This window comes from Hippocampus bargibanti, linkage group LG14, assembly GCF_051943395.1.
Source record: "Hippocampus bargibanti isolate YZ-2025 linkage group LG14, ASM5194339v1, whole genome shotgun sequence".
Classification (NCBI taxonomy): Eukaryota; Metazoa; Chordata; class Actinopteri; order Syngnathiformes; family Syngnathidae; genus Hippocampus; species Hippocampus bargibanti.
The window spans coordinates 12,472,794-12,498,636 of record NC_142747.1 but is presented as its reverse complement, the minus strand read 5'-3'; the positions used below and the strand labels follow the sequence as shown (position 1 = coordinate 12,498,636).

The 25,843-nt window shown below is 42.8% G+C and overlaps 1 protein-coding gene across 2 annotated transcripts in view; it reads right to left on the bottom strand.

Moving 5' to 3' along the window:
* Positions 1 to 19,082, bottom strand: part of ssh2a (slingshot protein phosphatase 2a) — a 32,604-nt gene extending 13,522 nt beyond the window's left edge. Inside the window, exons 1-4 of one of the 2 annotated variants that reach the window (XM_089013834.1) lie at positions 18,890 to 19,082; positions 14,882 to 14,925; positions 1,533 to 1,645; positions 187 to 251 (exon numbers count right to left, since the gene is read on the bottom strand). In XM_089013834.1, the coding sequence (XP_088869960.1) occupies positions 187 to 251; positions 1,533 to 1,645; positions 14,882 to 14,925; positions 18,890 to 18,952 (285 nt within the window). In that variant the 5' untranslated portion in view covers positions 18,953 to 19,082. Of the gene's footprint in view, positions 1 to 186; positions 252 to 1,532; positions 1,646 to 7,118; positions 7,814 to 14,881; positions 14,926 to 18,889 lie in introns of those variants that run through there. The other variant, XM_089013833.1, reaches the window with a different exon arrangement.
* Positions 19,083 to 25,843: the final 6,761 nt, after the last annotated feature.

Sequence of the window (25,843 nt, the reverse complement as noted above, 5' to 3'; positions counted from 1 at the left end):
CTTGTTATATCGATATTCTCGGGAGTCTGAAAAAATATCGATATAACCGGACTATCGATATATCCGATCCTGCGGCATGTAAATTTTCTCATTGCGTTCATAGAAATAGTATCGTAATAAGCACTACTATCGATATAACCGATATCGATATAACGAGACTTTACTGTATGTCAATGTTTTACTCACAAGTCGTATTGTGTCTTCCGGTCGCAGCACAGTGAACATAGTCTGGAGATGTTTCTGGAGATCTCCTAGCAAGAAACAGATACATTTAGTTAAATTAGAACCATGCAATTTAGCCTTGGACAAGTTTTGGCCACTGTCTTAATTTTGTCTCTGGTGCTTTCTACTATCTTTGTGACTGCTTTATTATTTATTGTGTATATGACAGTTGTCCATGTCTGTGGTCATGAAGTCCTTTGAACGCCTCGTGCTGAACCACCTAAAGAACATCACCGGACCACTGCTAGATCCTCTTCAGTTTGCCTACCGGGCAAACAGGTCTGTCGAGGATGCAGTCAACATTGGACTGCACCACATCCTCAAGTACCTCGACAACACAGGAACCTACGCAAGAATCCTGTTTGTGGACTACAGCTCTGCGTTCAATACCATCATCCCAGAACTCCTCATTGCCAAACTTCTCCAGCTTGTCGTGTCGCCTAAGAACTGTCAGTGGATCCTCAGCTTCCTGACAGGACGGACACAACAGGTCAGACTGGGAAATATATCATACTCAACACGAACCACGAGCACTGGAGCCCCGCAGGGATGTGTCCTCTCTCCATTGCTCTTCTCTGTCTACACGAACGACTGCACCTCAACACACGCAGCTGTCAAACTCATAAAGTTCGCACCACGGTCATCGGTCTCATCAAGGACGGCGACGAGTCTGCGTACCAACAAGTGGAGCAGCTGGAGCTCTGGTGCAGCCATCACAACCTAGAGCTGAACACACTGAAGAAGGTAGAGATGATTGTGGACTTTAGGAAACATCCATCACCTCAGATACCCCTCACACTATCCAACTGCCTCGTGTCAACCGTTGAGACTTTCAAGTTCCTGGGAATCACAGTCTCCCATGACATGAAGTGGGAGGTCAACACCAACTCTATCCTGAGAAAGGCCCAACAGAGAATGTAGTTCCTGAGGCTGCTAAAGAAGCATGGCCTGCCACAGGAGGTGCTGCAACATTTCTACACGGCTGTCATCGAATCCATCCTGTGTTCTTCCATCACCGTTTGGTTCGCGGCCGCCACAAAAATGCACAAAATACGACTTCAACGGACTGTTAGGACGGCGGAAAAAATCATTGGCACCGCCCTACCCACTCTCGAGGACTTGCACACTGCAAGAATCCAAACTAGAGCACGGAAAATCCTACTGGACTCTCCGCACCCTGCCCACCACCTTTCCAGCTACTCTCGTCAGACAGGCGCTACCAATCCATGCGCACCAAATCTAAGCTAAGTTAATGAGAAGGAGGTATCAGTTCTAGGTCATTGTTAATCCTGTTTATGTATGTCTTTAACCTGTGTGCTTGTTCCAGCGTTGGCTGATGTGAGGTCCAGAGCTTGGCGTGGGACTATTTCCTCTCGGGAGGAAAAGGGCTGCTCCTTTCACAGTGAGGAAGCTCTCGCTGATACTGTAAGAGAGGGCAACAATGGTTTATACATTGGATAGACACACAGACACACACACACTTTATTTCACAAGCAAACTATGTTGTCAGCCATTTTAACTCATTCACTGCCAGACAATGTGCGAAAATGTGTCCACTCCAGAGACAGGGTTTTTGTCATTTTCACTCAAATTCCAAGACCCACAGAATATTGAGTTTTAGGACTACATAAACATTCAATTCATTGTAAGAAACCTTAGACTTAATTTTTCATGAGGAAAAAAAGGTTTCCAGTAATTCCCAAGTTATATGGGTATGGAGTTATCTGAGCTTGAAATGGGGGCGGCTGTACAAATACAGCCATCCAGCCATCCATTTTCCGTACCGCTTATTCCTCATTAGGGTCGCGGGGGGTGCTGGAGCCTATCTCAGCTGTCTTCGGGCATGAGGCGGGGGACACCCTGAATTGGTTGCCAGCCAATCGCAGGGCACACAAAGACGTACAACAGTCACTGTCACACCTAGGGACAATTTGGAGTGGTCAATCTGCCTGTCATGCATGTTTTTGGAGTGTGGGAGGAAACCGGAGGACCCGGAGAAAACCCACACGGGCCCGGGGAGAACATGCAAACTCCACACAGGGAGGCCGGACCGGGACGTGAACCGGCGACCTCTGCACTGTGAAACCGGTGTGCTAACCACTCGACTACCGGGCCGCCTGTACAAATACAATACATACATATTGATTTATATAGTGCTTTAACAACAGCTGAAGCTGTAACAAAGCGCAAACATGGACATAAGGCAAATGCTTTCCCCTCGTCAAAGGGAAAAACATTGCCAGAGGTCTGACCAGCGCTTAATCGGCACCCCTGCCCCCGGAAGAAAAACCAAAACCCAAACAAATTCGGGAATTGCACTCAGGGTCACACTTTTGAATTGCCGAATTAATTCGGGAATGGCAGTGAATTAATACTTTCTGGTTACTAAGATGAGATAGGGAAAAACGACCTAAGATATCAACTGTTTTATCAACTTATGTCATTGAGTTTATTGTCACATCTCGACGTGGTATGGTCACAAAAATGATGTCATTGTCACAGCTCTTGATTCAAGCCAGCTTGGCAGGAGGATCCCGAAATCAGAACAAAAAAAGTTAAAATGTGGACTCAGAACACAATGTTCTCTGCTCCTCCACACAGCTGGATTACACACACTGAACGCATTCACCGGAGCAGCTGTGGGACTGGGAGGGGACAGAGGGTCTGAGAGGGAAGATGAAGCCAGCCAGAACCAACCCCCACCCCCTTCCTCACAATGTTTGATAGGGATAAATGTTGGCCAGTGCCCAAAGTTGGTCTTCTGTTCCCCTTTTGAACACTGAATCGTATTAAGCATGACTGAGGTCACTGCATTGAGGGCGATACGTTCTAAAATTGAGGTTAGAGTGTTGGGTGCAAAGGGTGTATACTTTGTCGAGCCATTAAAGCATGGCACTGTTATTTTTCTTTGTTTTTATTTATTTATGTTGAGAGGAACCAATGTTGGCCCTCACCTTTAAGATTAAACAGCCAACAATGACAGTCAAATGTGATTCATTGGAAAGCTGCAAAAATCCTGAATACTTATAAAGCAGACATTGAACAAATACATTCACACTCGGCCCTGGTAACTGTGCCAAAACAACACAACTGTCTGCCAGCTTGCATTGTGGTCATTAAATTTGACGATTCATCATGTGGCGCTTCTTTTAATAAGTTAAATGTGAAAACAGAGATTTCTCCTGTGAGAAGATTAAATAACACACAAGGCTGCAATCATCATGCGTTTCATAATGGCCAAAGGCCTCAAGTTTTATGTGGGCAGAGAACCGACAGGTCAACAACAACCGATAGGTCAACAACAAGGCTTCGTTGTTTAAAAGTGTGAGTATTATACTGGCCTGTCAGGAGTCCGTACAAGTCACCCGTGTGTGCCACATTACGAAGCGTTAAATTCAACAATGGAGACCCCGGACTGTTTAGCAATTGAAGTTCAAGCAAGACTGGGCTTGGGCAAAGCTTCAGCGATTAATGTCCTCAGTTCTGAGAGTGTTGTCAAAAGGAGAGGAGATGTAACATAGTCGGAAACATGCCTGTGTTGTTTGCACCGAATCAGTCATGATACGCATTTGTTTGATATCTGACTATATATTGGGTCAAAGCATACCATACAGAATTTTGGGAGAGCTCTTCACGTTGGAGGTCATCTGAATATTTGAGTACCTGATTTTGTGACTTGCGGCCAGGACAGTAGTAAATAAAAAACGAAACTGAGGGAGAATATTGAGAGACGTGGTAAACCTGTTCTAGTGACCGTAAATAATGATGGTTTCATCGCCACTGGGGTTTGAAAGGAAGGAAGATGAGGAACTGACACAACAACTCGCTCACAATGTCAACACGAAAGTCAAATGTCTTGACAGGAAATATTGGTTTTGATGATCAGTGAAAATTTCTCGTTTATATTTTACACTCGCGGAACCTCGTATGCAGAGTTCAAAAGGTTCTCGATTGCGTCTATTTCAAGTGCTTTCTAAAAGTTCTTCAGCAGCTCAACACCCCGCTTTTTCCTCAGTAATTTAATCTCGTCATTCCTCCAGCCATTCAATCTTCCTTCCTGAGTTTTGCTGAGACAGCCGGATGTGTAGCATGCAATTGCGATGGACAGACAGGCACAAGAAATAAAAACACAAAACGGCAGCCATGTGCAGTGTTCATTTCCCGCAACTCAGCCAACCTTGATCCAGCTGTTTCCTCTCACTCCCTCCTGCATCACATCCTCTTTTGCACATTCCCAAAGTCTTCAACTTTTTAAAATTTGGCCACAACGTTAGATTTCACCGCAATGTAAAGCTTTGCTACGGTACACTGTCATAATCAGTAATACATCCTTCACTGCGAGTAGCAAACGAAATGCTGTGCCCGTGCACAATTACCTGCTTTCAAACCACTTAGAGAATGCAATTGTAGCTTGAGAATCGGAGAGGTTGTGGGGTTGTACGTGATACGACGGAAGCTAAAAACAGACCAGTCCTTTAAAAGTATCGGCTATTGATAGATGGCATTCAGTTAGTGCCAGTCCCTTACTGTACATTAAATGCTTTTGTGGGTTCGCGATGACAAAACACGCTGCAGAAGTGCAAGTGAGTCGCATGCATATGCTAATTAGGAACACTGTGGAATCTAAGGCTATGCAAAATTGTGCAGGGTCCTCTAACCACTTTAGAGGTGTCGAGTAGGGGTCTAATGATATGGAGAAGTAAAAGTTGGTAAATAAGTAATGGTTGAACTAAATACTGAACGGGTTCCTTTCCTCAGGTGTCAGATGTTTAATATAAATAAAGCCGACTTGACACGGTAGGTGTAAAGGCTATTTAGGATCTTGGATAAGTTGGGAAAAATTTTCATTGTCATTTTTTTCAGTCATTGAAGAATAGAAGCATGGCCGCAGTCAATCAGTCAGAGACACAATCATCACTGTGTAAGGACCACTCTACATGGCAGGCAGATAAGTGAACACCCCCCCGCCCCCCACCCCTCAAGCCCCAACCAGTCTGTGCCCATATTAGTCATTGAGTTGGGATAAATTTAGGGCTGTGCTCAGCGCAGTACAGGCTCGTAAGGCTAGAAACTGCATTCACCCCGTGGGAAAGTGCATGTTTAGCCTTGCTCCTTAAAGGGGTCACTGTGGAAAAATGTGCCGAAGGACGGTGAAGTTCATTCGGCACTGTGTCCAAATGGAGTAGTGAAACACTCATGTGAAAAGCTTTACATCTGAGATTCAATATGTTATGCATCCTCACAATGTCAAAGCCAAGTTTGAAGTAGAGTACTATGCAAAAGTGAACTTGCACGGGTGGAGCAGATGATGGAGGTCTACACATAACACACAAGCAACAGAGGTGGGCATTGCATCAAAACTGACTGAAGGCCTGTTTTGGTAAACAATGATGGGAAACCTGTATGTATTTCAATAGCCTACACATATGAAAAGAGAACTGCATGTTTTATTATTTGCAATATGAAACAGTTGGCAGGTGTCTGTCAATTTTCCATAAGGTCTCGTGTCATTAAATAATGAAAGAGTTGAGCAGATTTCAAAGCTCTTCCTGAAACCATAGTTCTGCATTAAACTAAAACTTTGGTATTGAGGCTCTGCTTTGTCAGAACAGTCAATGAAAACATTTAAAAATTGTACCTGGTCTGATCACAAGATGCAATTCCATATTGTTGACCACAAACAACAAGTCACAAGCCATCAGAGATTAAAGGTGCTTCTTTTTAATGAAATTTCATTAATTAAGTTTTTTTGTCTCATTGTACATTTGCAACCAATCCACACACCACATGCACTTAGAAAAGGTCACAGAGTGAATTTGGTGAACTGTGAGGAAAAATAACCATTTGATTTTGATGAAAGAACACCATTAATCTAAAAAGATTCAAAGGGCTTCCTTAACATGCACAAAACCACCGCAATCAAAACTCAAGCTTCCCTTCAGTTCCCCAAACCCATGACAGAAGGTAATTTCTCAACGAGAGCTTTGCCAACTGCTGACTGAACAAGAATGTTACGAAACACTCAACAAAAGACAGACTGGGGAGACGCATGAATTGATTTCCTGGAAAAGTGGATTAAGTCACTCATGAATCATGTATTCAAAACCTTTTCAATCCTCAGTTTTCTTTTCTCTTTGCATGCTCACAAATTTCTCTTTGCATGATCCACGCGAGTTGAGACTTTACAACAAGCTTAAATCCTCCAGTTCCTCCCTGAATATTCGTGAGTGCACAGGTATTACGTTTCACAAAAATAACACTGGTAATATTTCTATCCAACTAAACCATACTCCATTGTACCATCGGCCAATTTCCCACTGTCTTTTCTCATGTGGTCTCACATCAAGCAAACAATGCCTCATGTATGGTTCTGTAAAACACATGCTCTCTACAGACAACTTCTATGTCTCAATAAGGTCAAACAGCAGCGATGATGATCATGACGACAACGATGAGTAAGAAACTGGCTGCAACCACAACAGGAAGTGCATTGAGTGCATATAGAGTATATTGCAAAATGTTTTGTGAATGTCACAATCTCCAAAAATGACACATCCGACCCAATGTACGTTTTATCTATCTATGAACACACACACACACACACACGCGCGCACACACACACACGCGCGCGCGCACGCGCACACACACACACACACACACACACACACACACACACACACACACACACACACACACACACACACACACACACACACACACACACACACACACACACACACACACACACACACACACACACACACACACACACACACACATTAAAATCGGCTGTTTAATTAGCACGTATGGCAATACAATACAAAATAAGTAGGAAACATTTCCCCTACTTCGCTCAATAAAAAAATCTAAAGAAAAAAATAAAGAAAAATACTTACAGTTGGTTTATTCCATTATTTGAAAGCACAGTGTCGTCGCTGAAGTAAGGCACCATTTTGGCCCCGCAACAAGAGCAGAAGCTGACCGCCGACGAGCTCCCAGAGCCGGACACCGTGCCGAGGGTCATGTCGGCAGCTGAGTGGAGCCCGGGCAAGTGGAAGCGGACGGATGTCAGGTGCTCTCCGGAAGAGGCAAAACTGACTGCACTCCCCCCACGCGTCTAATCCTCCAAGGCAAAAAGACACGCTCCTAACCACTTCTCTAAACAATGGAGTGGTATTCCATAACAACAAAAAAAGGAATGCTAGCTGAAGTAGATCTGAAGTTTGTTTCCTCGGCTCACAAAAGGGACACCGGGGATAAGCATACAATGGTACGATAGCACGGCACGTGCTCTGGGCGGGCAGCACCACGACAGCGAATGGCTAAGAAGCAAACGGGACCGGCAAAATAGGAATCGAATGACACCGCGAAGTAGGCGTAGCCAAATGCGCAAGAAGAAAAAAGAGCAAACTATGCCAGGGTCATTTCTGCAACCGTTCGAAGCAGCTGAACACACTGTTAACGCACTCTTCTCTGCCGAACGTGTGTTTATCCAAGTATTTACTGGCAGTGGATCGCTTGGTTGACTGTCCAGCCACTAGCATAGATTGCTATAAAAACCACTCTGTGCAACGACATGAGTCAAAAAAACTTCAAAAAGACTAACGATAAAAGGGGTCAAATAAAGGAGTAGTATAAATTACTATTTACAATTTCATTGTATTGGGAAATTCGGGTTACAATACCCAGTAATTACCCAAACACAAAAATAAATAAATAAAACATATAATTGCATACATTCGTAGAGTGATGGGATCGTGCGTTCGATTCCGCCTCCTGCGTGGAGTATGCATGTTCTCTCTGTGCCTGCGTGGTTTCTCCAGGTAATCCGGTCATCCCCCACATTACAAAAACATGCATGGCAGGTTAACAGAACACTAAATTGTCCCGATGTGCATTTCTACACTTGTTTGACCCTCCTTATAAGACAAATGACACAGTAACCCTTTTGATACCATAATCCAAAAATGTGATTTTTGGAAGACATTTCTATGCTGAATCATTTCATTGGCTTTTAAAGAAGGCATATCAATCATGAAATGCAGAAATATTTGTTTTTTTCAATGTTATTTTTTTCACGAGTAATACCTCCACCATCATTATATTTGCAGTGGAACAGTGTCTAACCAATACTTTATCGTTCAAAAGTTTTAACATAACTGTACACAATATTTGAGGTGAAAACTGCCAATATAACCAATCATAAAAGGTCAAGAAGCTCAACTCAAAGTCTTGTGAGTTCCTTTATGGGAGCAAATAAATCTGCAAGTTTTTTGATTTGCTTTTGAGATGACTTGTAGCTTCTCCACACCCAAATCTTGTGCTTCTTACATAAGAAGCAAAGTAATGTTAAGCAGTCATCTCGAGTCATCTGGCGCTGAAGTGGAATGTGACCCTAAGTGGAGATGAACACACACTCTTCTTTTCAGCCAAGTATTGAATTGAACAAAATATTAATTGCAAATAAATAAGTAGCAAATAAACACCTAATTTGAAACACAATTTCTTACATATGGGCATTTAATAAAATTGTATTTGCTGTTCTCACCAATTAAATTGTTTTGCATTGTTTGGTGATCTATTTGTTAAGCAGTTGTTAACCTGTCCATTGCATGCATGCATGCATTTGAAAAAAAAGTCTTTCAAGTCACTTATAGTAATCAGGTTTTTGTGTTTGAATTACATGTACTGTGTCTCAAATATTGCCTTGCATGCAAACTCTATCTACTTCCACGTTCCCAACAAACTTGCTGGCCAACACAGCGTTTAACTCAATTGTGTGATTCAGGCCTCCTCAAAATAAATGCTATTATGTCATCTCTCTGGACTGGATATTCTTTTTTTAATAATGAAAATTGCTTGACTTTGTTATGGAATGTTTGAAAAAATGTGGGATTTGGATGCCGCAACATGCTCTTGAAGATGTGGGAGTTGGGGTTAGGGTTGCACACTCAACAACTGTAAGGGTGAAAATTCATTGACAACCCCAAAATCACCCCTACCATTAAATGGCTTGTATTGGAAGATGGCTGTGTGATACAGGTCCTTGTGTCCGCAGACAACATTTTTTGTCCTACATGGAATGGCCACTTTTTACCTTGATGTATATGACATTGAAATTAGCACATTCTCAAAGCCGCTTGGCAGCATGAAACGCTCATGCCTATCTACGTAAACACTTTATATCTCATCCATCCATTTCCCGGACCGCTTATTCCAATAGGGTCGCGCTGGGGGGTAGCCTATCCCAGCTGTCCTCGGGCACGAGGCGGGGGACACTCTGAATTGGTTGCCAGCCAATCGCAGGGCACACAAAGACGTACAACAATCACTCTCACACTCACACCTAGAGACAATTTACAGTGTTCAATCTGCCTGCCATGCATGTTTTTGGAATGTGGGAGGAAACCGGAGGACCCGGAGAAAACAAACATGGGCCCGGGGAGGACATGCAAACTCCACACAGGGAGGCCGGGGTGGCACGCGAACCGGCGGCCTCTGCACTGTGAAGCCGGTGTGCTAACCACTCGACTACCGAGCCGCCCTTTATATCTCATATCCTCGTGTGAAAAATGTCCAGTGTCTCCTGTCAACGTCTTAGCTGTTTTTGTATTTGTTCAAATAACTGTGATTGGTTCATTATATGCGGCCAGAGGTAATTTACACTGACTGATGAGAGTGGTTTTGAATTAAATATATGTTAAGATTAAGTAACATATGTATGTTGTGGTGAGTTCTTTTTTTGACCGAAAAAAAAAAAAATGTTTTGGGGACTTTGTATCAGCCACCTCGCCCTACTCCCATCCCCAAATAAAATAAACTAAATACAGATGGTATCACTTTGGGCTGCCAAAGGGCACAGAAGCGGAACTTTCACCTGCCAGCACAAAGGCATCACAACACATGACAAGGCTAAAAATAGATTAGCTTTTGGTCTCACATATAGACGATGGCAGCACAGAATGATCCGAAAGTCAACATAGTTAATGCACATGGTTACGCGATAAGAAGAAAGGAGCGTCAGCGCAGAGCGCCGCTGCGTATGTGAAACTGTCGCGGCTTGGAATTGAAGCGGATTTATGTGGGACAGGAGATGTGAGACAATCTCTTTTCGTCCATGGATGCTACAGCTGTGTGTTTACTTTCAACATTTAGCTTGTAGTCGACATGGTACATTCCACCATGATGTCCCTGATACACTGGTGAAGAGATGCTTTGATTCTCTCCTCTTTCATCTGGAACTGCTTCGTGTAACAAAGAGGGTGCAGAAAGAATAAATGACTCTCTGTGTCTTTGTGTTGTCATGTTATTTGTTATGAAACTTTTTTTTTTGCTGAGTGGCTGCTTTTCCAGCAGCTCCTGTATTTTGTTTTTCTACTTTCATTCCTTTCATAACTTTTCTGCTGTGAAATGTAAATTTCTCCACTGCGAGACTAATCAAGGCAAATCCAATCCAATCCAAATTCAATGGTTGAGTTTGCTGCAATGTCTTATTTCACAAATCCGTTTGACGACATCATTTATAATTCGTCATTGTAATTATGACATTCCAAGCGATAAGTGATTTGGTATAAACGTAGTAAATATTTGAACAATTTTGATGCACTTGTCATTTTCAAGTCTGCTTATCCTCATGATAGTCATAGGCATGCTGGAGCCCAGTCCTACACCAGTGCACATATAGACAACCACACATACTCACAATCACACCTAAGGACAATTCAGAATGTTCCATTAACCTGCCACGCATGTTTTCGGAAAGTGGGAGGAAACCGGAGTACCCGGAAAAAAAGCACGCAAACAAGTGGACAAAATACAAACGCTCCACAGGAAGGCCGGAGCAGGAATCGAAATCTGAACCTCTGTAATGTGAGGCAAGATGTGCTAACTTGTCGGCCACCCCATCATTTCGAGTCCAATAAAAACAAAAACAACGGTTCTTAGCAATGTACGTATTTAACGTCAACCGCAACTCATAATGAATGTTGATATTCAACATTGCTCTTTCCATGTGACACCCTCAGAATAGAACTGATTACATCACAAACGACACAAACATGCCAGCACCTGTTCTACTTTCGCCTTGCTCCACCACACATGGACTCACCTTCCTACGTACAACTGTTGCGTCACAAAGTCATTTAGCTAGTGTCCTCTCCTGTTAGCGCACAACCCAAACACAGCTGTTCTAATGCATTAGCCGTGAGGCTCATTTTAGGGTGGTCAAATTAACTGGCCTTTGGTGGGAACCTGGATTGCCGGCTGGTAACATGAGAGGGAGGTTGTTTGTTGTTTAGCGGAGTTATGGAGAAGTTACACAACTGGACTCTGAGAAAAGGAACAGACACATGGAGGTCAATGATGGGCTGAAGTTTGAATTCAAATAGGTCATGTTATAAAGGGCCACACGAGATTCTTCATTCAGGACCAGGCCGTCTCATTTTTACTATGAGCCACTTTAGAATGACCTCTTCCCTTGGATCGTTGTTATGACCGGCAAACCAAATAAATGTTTTTGATCATGATTTTACTTGTATGTGGGAAACTGATGTATTACCGTATTTTCCGGTGTACAATGCGCAACCAAAAGCCTGAATTTTCTTGAAAAGTTGACCCAGCGCTTATACGCCGGAGTGCCTTATATGTCATATTGTCATATATAAGTCATATTGAGCCTCAACAGGTCTGGCAACTACTGTAAGCAGCCACTGACTCCCTGTATAAAAAGTCGTGCGTAACCCCAGCCTCTATTGTAGCACCTTATAATGTGGTGTGTCTTATATTTGGAAAACCTATATATATTTATAGATTATAGAAAACATTTTTTTACATTCTTCGGAGGTGCGCTTTACAGATGGAAAAAGTTTTAAAATACATTATTCATTGGGGATGCACCTTATACTCTGGTGCATCTTATAGACCGAAAAATATGGTACTAGTTTTGGAACCGCTCAGGTCAACTAGTTGTTTGTTGTTACGCATTCTTCATTGTTGAACATCTGCACAAAAAAAGCACCTCCCATATTATTTTGATATTAATATTAATTTTCTTTGGAGTGTTCAGTGTTGTTCCATATACTTTTCCCCAATAACATACCATATTATGTAATAAATGGTATATTAGAAATTCTAACTATCTGATTTTTTTAATCAAAAATAATGGCTTTTTCTTTATAGATACAGTAAAGTCTCGTTATATCGATATCGGATATATCGATAGTCCCGGTTATATCGATACTATTTCTATGCACGCACGGAGAAAATTACATGCAAACAGGGTCGGATATATCGATAGTCCCGGTTATATCGATATTTTTTCGGACTCCCTTGAATATCGATATAACGAGACTTTACTGTATATACACTGTAAATATGAACAGTGTGCTTGGTTTAATAATATGACGCACTTTCCCCAACCTTTTTTTTAATTTCCTGTCCAGGATTAGTGTGGAAAGAGGACCTACTGGAATACAGATTGGAGATAAACCAAATACATTGTGACGTTTAGACCGTCCACAGCATGCGTGTTAAAAGATTCATTATAAGTTCCATGATCCGAGTTTTGAGTGTGTCAAGCTGTCACATTAATGCCAACAAGCAGAACAGGTTACGTTGGTATAAAATGTCGAGACTTTGATTTGAACTCAGTTTCTCTGGCCTTTCCACTAGCCGTTACAGCTTCTTGGATCCATGCACAGAGTGGCCAACCAAGTTAATTGGAACACTGGTGTTACATCATACACATTTGGGGGTCACTCAAAAAGAACCCAGCATGTTTGTACTTTCAGCGGTGCTGAACGAATTTTGAAAGCAGACGTTATTGATGCATGTGGGAATATGTGCAAAGTTTGTCACTTGCTATGACTTTACCAGCGGCTGCAATGTTCAAATATTACCTAACAAATAATGAGGAACATATGCACTTTTAGTTATTATGGGTGTGTGTGTTGAAGGTTCATTAGTGTGGTGTCATTATGCTTAAAAATCAGTATATAACACACTTGCATACCTGACATTGGGATCCGTGATCCCAATGTTAATACAACATTAGTTGTATTATTTGTAAAAATATTTTTGGGTGTTGCTTGTATCATTTTTTCATGGATGAAGAAACAAAGTCAAACCCAAGTGCAATTGCAACAATGGCAGCTGTTTTCCAGTTTGTATTATGTATTAAGTATTATGTGCATTGATTGATGCCACAAATAACCCAAATTTACCAGGCAAGGTCAGAGTTCAGAGTTGACTTCTGAGACTTATGGGAGGGTGAAAGGGTCCAAAATGCACATAAATGAAACATGAGAGAGAATGTCAAATAGAGGGTGAAGAAGAAGTAATACAATGGAAATGACGCAGATGGTACAGAGAGCTGTTTGATTTGAGAAAGCTCCATTTGTTATCTTTGGGATCTATGACAAATGCCTTAATTGATTTAACAAGGGTTAGAGATGACAAGCATCTTGAAATGTTGAACTTGCATTCCAATAATTGTTCAATACAAAAGCCACAGTGATTCTCATTGTGTTTTTTTGTGTGCATATATTATCGATGGTTACATCACATATTGTTAATGTAGCAGGTGAATATAAAGCGAGAACTGTGACACGGCTCGGTTGCAACCATGAGGGACTCTAACATTGAACATTGTAGCGGAGGCAGGGACTGAATTTGACCTTTCATTTTAGTTTGCTCGGGCATCACGCATCTCAGTAAAAAAAAGCAATGCTTCTTGTTTTGATCATGATCTGCGATCAAATTCTAAATCACATCAATAATTTAAACAATATGTATTAAAACAATCGTTATATTCCTCTCCTTTTCCAGAGCTGCATATCGTGAACTATGAGTGTGATCTGTTACATTAATGTATTGAGTAAATGCTGAATATCGATTGAGTCACGGCGATGCAGTCTCCATTGAGCGTGACCTTGAAAGACATTGCAGACATTTCAACAGCATCACAAGTAAGAGTAGAGCATACATATTTGTGTTTGACTCTTTTTCAGTTCATGTGCCGTCGAGAGCAGAAGCTCAGCGTTGTGACTTGACAACCAAACTAAATGCAACAAGATTTTCTTCATGTCAACAAAAAGCTTTTTCACTGTTATCAAAAGGAACGACGACAAAACAAAGTCCCTGTCCCGGAATTTGGATTGAGTTGCTGGCATCAAATTCAAAACAGAATGAAAAAGAGTACCTAGAGAAAACCCATGATGTCATGACAATGAGTATTCCTGATTTTTTGGAAGTTGGAAAAAAAATATAAACATCTGCAAAATATTTTAATATAATTTTTTTGTATATTCTTGTGACCAAAAATGGGAGTGAAAAGTGTATCTTTTGGTGAATGCGAACAGCTATTGCATTGTCCAGCACATTACTAACATTAGGTTAGTCTTGATCGTTGATATAATCGAATTGTTATGACCGAATTCAATTGAACTGAATGCTGCACTCATTTTATTTGGAGTATAATCAAAATTAAGTGATGGGAATAGGAGGAACATTGCTGAAAAAAATGCAACTGTACTAACATTGATCAGCAACCACCCCCTAGTGGCACATCTCTAACACTGCAGTATACACACTGAGAAAGAAACGAAGGGGATGACGTGAGGGTTAGGAGGGGCGTGAATGACTAAACAGGATATGGTCTTACCTTCTGGGCTGGGAGCGACAGTCATCCTCACCACTGCCCGACTCCTAGAAAAAAATATAATAAAAAAAAAATGGATATCACCATCTGTCAGTCAATTCAACCTCCACTGCAAAAATAATGTGATTTTTCATTTATGATCGCAGGTACTCTACTCCGAACAGACATCAGGGGTAAAGCTTAAATACACTCCCTGCTTTTCAATCGCTCCTCACTCCTATCCACCCCCCACCAAAAAATGCAATTATATCCTCCCGCCCAAAAAAGGAACCAGACCACCACAAACATTTTAATCCTGGTGGTAATCCCAAAATTCAGCAACTTTCTCTTCAGCATCAATCTGTCAACCCTCGTGAATGCTTGGGTTATGCTCCGAATCAGCCATCCCGTAGTTTCACTTTAATTTGATGCTTTGGTTATATCATGTTGCAATTAACTCCGACTAAACTGGTAGTACTGAATACATTCAACATGACTTCTTGGTCTTCAGTTGTTGTTTATTTTATTGCAAGACAGCTATGAACAAGTCCCATATTTTCTGGAATATAAGGTGCATCTTCGATGAATTACATATTTAAAAACCTTTTCCATACATAAGGTGAACCGCATTATAAGGGGCACATTAAATGAATGACATACAGTAAAGTCTCGTTATATCGATATCCAAGGGAGTCCGAAAAAATATCGATATAACCGGGACTATCGATATATCCGACCCTGTTTGCATGTAATTTTCTCCGTGCGTGCATAGAAATAGTATCGATATAACCGGGACTATCGATATATCCGATATCAATATAACGAGACTTTACTGTATTTTAAAATATTTTCGATACATAAAGCGCACCGGATTATGAGGGGCATGGTCATTTTGTGAAAGAAATAAGTTCTTTTTGGTGTGCCTTATAGTGCAGAAAATAATATATAACTGACCCACGCTTTTCCTTTGACCGCAAAAGTCATGAATACCTTCCTCCCTCAATCCTTGAGGCTCTTACTTTAGGAGTGTACGATTGAGAAATGCAGTTGCCTAGACACCAAAATTGATGTCGGTCTTGGGCCGTGTAAACAGTCGATCATGTGTTGCATGTCACCGAACTGTTCAAATCGTCCGATAACGTCCTAGCAGTTATGTTGCGACGCCACAATAAGCAATGAGGTTAAATGCACAAGATCATCTCTGTGGTTACCACAGCTGCATACAGGTGCAGGGGAGTGAGCCAATGGGAGGAGGGGCTTTGGTTGGGCTGCTAGGCAGATTATCCCACACAAGGGTGGCTTCCTTGCTGTGTTGCATGCGAGTAATGTGAGCTGCGATGCCTCCGGGGTCAATAATTGGGAAGATGTGTCTCCTGGCAGAACGCGAGAAAAGTAGGGAGGAAAGTATGAGGAATATCACTACGCCTTTCTGGCAGTCATTTATTGTTCTGCTCGGAAGTTAAATCGATTACGACTACAGTATTGGTATGATTGGTTGTTGAAGGGTTATAAAAAATTTAAATGTGCTTTTTGTTGGGTTTCTTGTGCATGCATAGCCATCAAGTCAGTAAATGAAGAATGAAGTAAACATTGATGTCAATGTCATTGGTGGAACTGTTGGAATGATTAAAGTGAATTGATCCCAAAGTTAATTGATTCAATTCAAGCACAGCGTATGAGTAAGTTATTAGTGGCAGGCCGTGGATTTCATCGCTAAGCATGGAGCAAGTAGTGCTCCATCTCAATTAATCCAAACTGAAAAAAAGTGTGGTGTGATTCACTACAAGTCCACTAGAGGGTACCATTAGCCAGGAAATAACTGATCACCCTTTCTTAATGATTTATTTTTCTTGAAAAGTCCATCTTGAAAATGGCTTTAACAGTAAAACTCCAACCAAATCCATTTCTTCTCCTCCTTCAGCCATTGCGAGTTGACAAAAACGATATTACATCGACACAACAATGTATTTGCTTATGCAGCTCGCTACAGAAAAAAATGTGCTAACTCTGGCCAGTATGCGCTTATCACTCGTGGCTAGTAATACCATGATTGGCTAGTGACTAGCCAATCATAATTTGCGAAAACTCTGACGTTGTTAGCACCTTCGAGCAGGCCTTGGGTTGCCAACTCGAACTCTGATTGGTTCAAGCAACTGTTTCACTGCCATTAATTTTTATACTCCAGGGCCTGCAGAACTGATTGTGAAGGTGTCCAGGTAGATTTCTGACCCTGGTAACAAATGATGGCTGAAATGTGATTGGTTAAATGCTTGAATGCAAAAACACACATCTGGAATCAGCGCAAAGAGGGGAAAAGTAGTAAAAAGAAAGCTGAAAGACAATTTGAAATTATTTAAAAAAAATTGATAGACAAAATATAATTAACATCAGTCTGTGATTCAGATATTTTTAGGCCAGCAGAGAAGGCTTTTTCCGACACTGGTAGTTATAAAGCGTGTTCAGCAGCTCAAAGATTTGTATTTTGTATATCCTTTCTCTGTGTTTGTGGGCTCTAATTGTGCTTGTGTAGGTTTTCCCCAGGTATTCAGACTTCTGCCCACATTCCAAAAGCATGTGAGTTATTTTCACTGAAGAATCAAAATCGCCCCTAAGTGTAAAGGCTTTTGTCCTGAAACGGTGACACAATATATATATATATATATATATATATATATATATATATATATATATATATATATATATATATATATATATATACTGACGGTGTATAAAAGTTAAATGTTTGTGATATTGTTCTTAAAAACGTTTTAATCATGGGTTTTGCATTGACTCACACTTTGAGCCACGCCTTCATGAAAAAAGAAGCTCTGCCGTGAGTCAGGTATGCAGACAAGTGGAGTCACCTCGTTGCACAATTGTCTACTGCAGAGGAAAAAGTCACGTCAAGTGCATTTTACCCGTATCTTACCATCCCAGTCTGACAACAGTCAGTCACGTAAGAGTATCTTATTTGTGATTGCTCAAGGTTTGAAATGGTCTTTCGAGTTTGACAACTTATATGAAATGTAGAAAAGGGTAACTTTTCTTCATCGTATAAATGAGGCTAAATAACATACCGAAGACAATCAATCATATGATTTATTTCAAGTACAGGATGGCAATGGACGAATGATGGACAGGGCAAAAGTTATTGACGCGGCCACCTATGCGAGGTGTTTCGTAACTTGCTCATAGTTCAAAAGTCAACGATGAGTATGAAACCACTCAAATAAACAAACAAAACTGAAACAAGATCTCTGCTCGACCCAGATAAAACTTGCTAGATCCGCCACTGGTTCAGCTTCAGCCCAGTACTCAGCGACAAGACCATTCCACACCCTGACCCTGAGGACACGAGGCTGTACCAAAAGTATGGATGGATGACACTAAATTATCAGGTCTCCAAAGGTGATGGTCCTCAATTCCAACACATATGTCGTTTGTGTTTCCATCCTCAGCCAACACTGACCACATTCGGCTTACAAGGCTATTTTATCTAAAGAAGCCATGCCAACTCAACCTGTCTGAGTGTGCGTCAGCAGCTTTAAGGCCCCATTTCGGAGGCAGAGGAGATAAGAGGACCCCTCGAAGGTTCTGACATGGCTGTCACACTAACCTCCCTTCAAGGCGGCTCCTTTATCCTCACTGTCACTTTGCCGAGTCGCCTTAATGGAAGTTAATGTAGCAGACAGGATGCTGATATGAAAACACTTGTCGAACAACTACCACATCTTTCAACAACTCTACGTACAGACTATCAATTATCCAAACACTGACAAAAGTCACACGTCTTCCTGAATAGACTCAAGAGGAAGTAGGTTAGCAAAGTGCTATTGAAATAGCTACATTACTGTACTATTTAAAAAAATTGTAGATTTAATTGGGAAACAGATAATACGGACGGAGAAACCCCTTGAGGGGCGTATAATAAGTTAGCACTACATGTGCAGGATCAGCAATAAAAAGGCAAGCAAAACGAGTGATAGAGACGAAGCTTTCAACCAGATGTCAAAACAGTTGACCGACACTTACCGACACACAGGGGCTCGAGGTAGTGCTCGGTGTCGGTGACCGCTGCACGGTGACCAGCGCCATGCCGTCTAAACCTGCTAGGTCCTCGGTCACCTAGTAGCGCGAGAAGCCTTAATGCCGGACATATTCATAAAATATCAACGACAGTTAGCGCTCGAGGTTAAGTCTGGTCGCCGCTGCTAGTACCCGGCGTAATAAAGTTAGACAGGGTGATTAGCGACATCCGGCAAAACCGGTTTTTTTTTTGTAAAGGTCTATTTTCTTTGTCAATTCTTTCAATTGTTTCATCCGACTGTGGTGTTTTTGTGAAATTCTTGAACGTTTTATCAATGTAATCATTGTGTTCTATGTCCAAACGAGGTGCATTCGAACGACTTATTCGTTTTTATTTTCCTTTGTATCGATGAAAATAAAAAAACTTTATTTTGAAAAAAGCCACAACCCTTTCCCACCGCTGTATAAACATCCGTGTGGCTTGATATTTTTAATGGGCCGCGCATCTGGTGTTGTGCGCATGCGTTGAAGTGGCCAGCTGTCAAAAAAGGGCGTAAAGGTCCGATATTGAAAACTTCAAATTAGAGAAATTTTCTCGTCTTGAATCCATTACATATTAAAATTTCTATATGAACGGTGTTCTTAAACCCATAAGGTTACAGTGTTTTTGCGTGACAGGAGATATTTAGGATAATGAATGATGCATGTATGGTCATGTCTGTTGTAACCTCGGCGGAAGATAACCTGAGACATACAATCTTTTGGGACATGGTAGGCGGGTGTAAAACGATGTTAATTTGAATAAAAAGCAAAGCTAAAACATATATTCTGATTGTGAGATGGACTCCACGCAGAAGAACTAAGTGAAAATTGGCGGTTTGGAAATAAAAACAGATATGGTTGTAAAAAGATGAGTGACAGAATGATTGAGGGTATTCCATAGGCTTCTTTATCAATGATGTGTGTGCTCAAGTATAAAGGCAATCTTAGGCCTTCCACACACTGGAGCACTTTGTATGCAAATCATGTGAGAGCCACATTACGACTCCATGGAAGACAAATGAGCGGCAAAATGGAGGTGACGATGGACGAGGGCTGGACATAGATGCTTTGCACACTGGATGCGACTAAGAAGGTGCTCGTGAGGAATGAAAGTGTGCATTAGAAAACAAGATTAGGATTAGAGCGCTGGTTAATTCTACTTTGGGACTTTATGACACCACAGAAGGTATAGACGAAATGAAATCTAAATCTAATTAAATCTCTGCTTGGCATTAGAGATTGCATCAGATTAAATGTGTGTGTCTGAGTAAGAGGGAGTGTATGAGTGTGTATATCCAAATGTAAGAACTGTTGTCAGCGTCAAAATCTGATCAGGTTCAGTACACCCCAGCGCTGAGTGATGGACCAAACAGCTTGCTTGTATTACAACAACTTCTTTCCAGAGGAGGCCTGATTCCAGAGGAGGCCTGATTCTGATAGATATATATATATATATATATATATATATATATATATATATATATATATATATATATATATATATATATATATATATTCTGAATCAGCTTTGTGGCCGATTAGACCAACCCAGAGTTCACAATAAGTCTATTTGTGAGTAAATTGTGATCCAGTGATATGTACTCCGGGGTATTTTTGTATTTTAGTTTGTTGGTTTAGATGTTGCTTAATGTGAAAGTGTGTATTAACAGTTATGAGCGGTCAGGGCCTTATTTTTTAATCATGTTTTTAATGATGATATTATTTGAAAATACAGTATTGATTCTGAACTGCTTCAAAATTATATTTGAGGCACAATGACTTGCTATTGCATTTTTGAATAATATACAACATGATTTTATGGTTTTAGTATGAAAGGGGTGGATTAAGTCAAGCAAATTTGAAGACCCAGGTATTAAACCAATCTCCCATCACTAAGGGGTGACCCACGTCCTACCTCTGTCTTAACATTCTTCATTGTTTGTCCATGCGTCCAGTGTGTGTCATTGTGGTTAAATTATTATTAAACCTGCTAAATATAGACTGTATGTCATATGTCAAAACATTTATTTATATATTTATATATTTATATATTTATATATTTATATATATATTATATTATATTATATTATATTATATTATATTATATTTATATATATTATATAATAATAAATTTTCAAAGCTCTCAAGGACACTTATTATTCTAATTATTATTATTATTATTATTATTATTATTATTATCATTATTATTTAGAGAGCTAAGAGATTATGTGCAACCTGGCGAAAGCAGAGAAGGCCAATCAAGCAATTTATATGAATTTATACATATTGAAAATATGGATTATTTATTTATTTTTCCCCTGTAATGAGATGACCAAGTGTTGGCTTGTGTTTTTATTTAAAAAAAATATCTAAGAGACCGTGTGTGTATGTGTGTGTGTGTGAGTGCTTGTGTGTGTGTGTGTGTGTGCGTGCGTGTGTGTGTGTGTTTTGCAGAAGGCCTCCTCTGGAAAGATAAGATGGCATTCTCTCTTCTTGCAAAATGAGTTCATTAGAGAACTGAAAGACGGGTGTTGCAGGGATTCAGTGTTTCTGTATGATAAAGGACTGGAGCAACCGATTGGAGGTGGGAAAAAAGATTTTTCATTTCCTGTTCTTCAGAGACAGCGGCAGTATCAAAGCATCGGCAGAGTGCCTCGGCCATGGAAAAAAATGGACAGCATCTGATAGGACAGGAGGGGTAAGTTAGAGAGGTAAATGCCAGGGTTTTATATCCTCACCCTAAAAAGTGCCTGTCAGATGGAGACCGAGAGCAGTTGGACAGAATGAGTGAAAATATTTCATGCCGAACTGCTCTGTGCAAACATCTATCCATCCATCCATCCATCCATCCATCCATCCATCCATCCATCTTCTGCCGCTTATCCGGGGTCGGGTCGCGGGGGCAGCAGCTTCAGTAGGGAAGCCCAGACTTCCCTCTCCCCAGGCACTTCTAGCTCGTCCTGGCGGATCCCGAGGCGTTCCCAGGCCAGCTGGGAGACATAGTCTCTCCAGCGTGTCCTGGGTCATCCCCGGGGTCTCCTGCCAGTGGGGCATGCTGAGAACACCTCACCAGGGAGGCGTCCAGGGGGCATCCTAATCAGATGCCCGAGCCTCATCTGGCTCTTCTCTATGTGGAGGAGCAGCGGAGGCGAAAGCTCATTTCGGCCGCTTGCATCCGGTATCTCGTTCTTTCGGACACAACCCATAGCTTGTGACCATAGATGAGGGTTGGGATGTAGATCGACCAGTAAATTGAGAGCTTTGCTTTTTGGTTCAGCTCCTTCTTCACCACGACCGATCGGTACAAAGTCCGCATCACAGCAGACGCCGCACCGATCCGCCTGTTGACCTCTCGCTCCCTCACACCCTCATTCGTGAACAAGACTCCCAGATACTTAAACTCCTCCACTTGAGGCAAAATCTCCTCCTCGACCCGGAGAGGGCACTCCACCCTTTTCCGACTGAGAACCACTGTCTCAGATTTGGAGGTGCTGATTCTCATCCCAGCCGCTTCACATTCGACTGCGAAATGCTCGAGAGAGAGTTGGAGAGCTCCACTTGAAGGTCCCAACAGTACCACATCATCTGCAAAACACCGAGATGCTATACCTAGGCCACCAAAATGGAGACCTTCAATGCTTCGGCTGCGCCTAGAAATTCTGTCCATAAAGGTTATGAACAGAATCGGTGACAAAGGGCAGCCTTGGCGGAGCGCAACCCTCACTGGAAATGATTCCGACTTCCTGCCGGCAATGCGAACCAGACTCTGACAGCGGTCGTATAGGGACCGAACGGCCCGTATCAGGCGCTCCTGTACCCCATACTCCCGAAGCACCCTCCACAAAACTCCACGAGGGACACGGTCAAACGCTTTCTCCAAGTCCACAAAGCACATGTCGACTGGTTGGGCGAATTCCCATGCACCCTTGAGGACCCTGCTAAGGGTGTAGAGCTGGTACACTGTTCCGCGGCCAGGACGAAAACCACACTGTTCCTCCTCAATCTGAGACTTGACTTTCCGACAGACCCGCCCCTCTAGAACCCCTGAATAGACATTTCCAGGAAGGCAGAGGAGTGTGATCCCTCTGTAGTTGGAACACACCCTCCGATCCCCCTTTTTAAAAAGGGGGACAACCACCCCGGTCTGACCATCCAGAGGCACTCTCCCCGATGACCACGCAATGTTGCAGAGGCATGTCAGCCAAGACAGCCCCACAACATCCAGAGCCTTGAGGAACTCCCGGCGGATCTCATCCACTCCCGGTGCCTTGCCACAGAGGAGCTTTTTAACCACCTCGGTGACTTCAGCCACAAAGATCAGCGAGCCCACCTCGGAGTCCCCAGACACTGCTTCCTCCAAGGAAGGCGTGTTGGTGGAGTTGTTGAGGTCTTCGAAGTACTCTGCCCACCGGTTCCCGACGTCTCGAGTCGAGGTCAGCAGCGCCCCATCCTCACTGTGCACAGTGTTAGTGGTGCACTGCTTTCCCCTCCTGAGACGCCGGCTGGTGGACCAGAATTTCTTCGAAACGGTCCGGAAATCGGCTTCCATGGCCTCACCGAACTCTTTCCATGCTCGTGTTTTTGCCTCGGCGACCACTGAGGCTGCATTCTGCTTGGCTAATGGATACCTCTTAGCTGTCTCAGGGGTCCCACAGGCCATATAGGCCCGATAGGATACCTTCTTCAGCTTTACGGCATCACTTACTACTGGTGTCCACCAGCGAGTACGGGGGTTGCCGCCACGACAGGCACCAACCTCCTTACGGCCACAACTCCGATTTGCTGCCTCAGCAAGGTAGGAACGGAACATGGTCCATTCAGACTCAATCTCCCCCACCTCCCCCGGGACATGTGTAAAGTTCTGCCGGAGGTGGGGGTTGAAACTCCTTCTGACAGGGGATTCCGCAAGATGTTCCCAACAAACCCTCACAACACATTTGGGTCTGCCAGGTCGGACTGGAATCTTCCCCCACCAACGGAGCCTACTCACCACCAGGTGGTGATCAGTTGACAGCTCCGCCCCTCTCTTCACTCGAGTGTCCAAAAATGAGACCGCAAATACGATGATACAACTACAAAGTCAATCATCGAACTGCGACCAAGGGTGTCCTGGTGCCACGTGCACATATGGACATCCTTATGTTTGAATAAAGTGTTTGTTATAGACTATCCGTGTTGAGCACAGAAGTCCAATAACAAAACACCACTCCTGTTCTAATCAGGGGGGTGGGGGGGGGGGGGGGGGGCGTTCCTCCCAATCACGCCCCTCCAGGTCTCACTGTCATTGCCCACATGAGCATTGAAATCACCCAGCAGAACAAGGGAGTCCCCAGGGTGAGTGCTCTCCAGCACACCCCCTAAGGTCTCCAAAAAGGATGGGTACACTGTACTGCTGGTTGGTGCATATGCACAGACAACAGTCAGAACCCGTCCCCCCACCTGAAGGCGGAGGGAAGCAACCCTTTCGTCTACCGGGGTGAATCCCAACATACAGGTGGCGAGCCGGGGGGCAATAAGTATGCTGACACCTGCTCTACGCCTCTCACCGTGGGCAACCCCAGAGTGGAAGAGAGTCCAACCCCTCTCGAGAGGGCTGGTACCGGAACCCAGGCTGTGTGTGGAGGCAAGCCCAACTATGTCTAGTCGGAACTTTTCGACCCCGTGCACCAGCTCGGGCTCCTTCACTGTAAGAGAGGTGACGTTCCACGTCCCAAGAGCTAGCATCTGCAGTCGAGGGTCGGACCGCCAGGGTCCCCGCCTTTGGCTGCCGCCCAGCTCACAATGCACCCGACCCCTCTGGCCCCTCTCACGGGTGGTGAGCCCGTGTGAAGGGGGACCCACGTTTCCTCTTCGGGCTGAGCCCGACCTGACCCCATGGGTGTAGGCCCGGCCACCTGGCGCTCGCCAAAAGCCCCATCTCCAGGCCTGGCTCCAGAGAGGGGCCCCGTTTACCTGCGTCCGGACAGGGGAAAACCAAGTCCATTTATATTTCTCTTCATGTGGGGTCTTTTGAGTTGTACTTTGTCTGGTCCCTCATACAGGACCTGTTTGCCTTGGGTGACCCTGCCAGGGGCATAAAGCCCCAGATAACCTAGCTCCTAGGATCATTGGGACACACAAACCCCTCCATCACAGTAAGGTGACGACTCATGAGAGGCTTTGTGCAAACAAATGAATCAAAGTCACCACTCGGGTCGTCTTGGCGCAGGAGGCAAAACCTAGCCAATCAAAATGGCAGATTTTGAAAAGTGAATATACCATCATTAAGAAAGAAATGGACTATTAAATGGGGGAATGAAATGAATCGCAAGTCTTGATAGACACCTGATAGCGAGGCAGGGTGGTAGGGAGATGTAGAGATGACAGGCATAAGCTGAGAACGGATACTCTGGCTCCGCTTCACTGTTTAATATAGATCTACACAGATTAGCCAGGCCCGAGAAAACAGCACCTGCCCGTCAGTCAGTGGAAGGAAGCTCAGAGGAAATTGCAACAATAAAAGGCACACAAATGGTAGAAACACACACAAACCTGAGCATTTATGCGTGTAGGGGGGCACAATGAAAGTCTGAACCTTACGTTAAATTGATACACTGTCACACCAAGTAATTGCAATGAGCAAGCTTCTAATGTGCACAAAATGCTTCATTGTAAAATCCTGACAAATGTGACAACATTGATACTAATATACAGTAAAGTCTCGTTATATCGATATTCAAGGAAGTCCGAAAAAATATCGATATAACCGGGACTATCGATATATCCGACCCTGTTTGCATGTAATTTTCTCCGTGCGTGCATAGAAATAGTATCGATATAACCGGGACTATCGATATATCCGATATCGATATAACGAGACTTTACTGTATATGGGCACTTTCTTGTCTTCTACATGTTCAACCAAAAATGTTTGCTAAT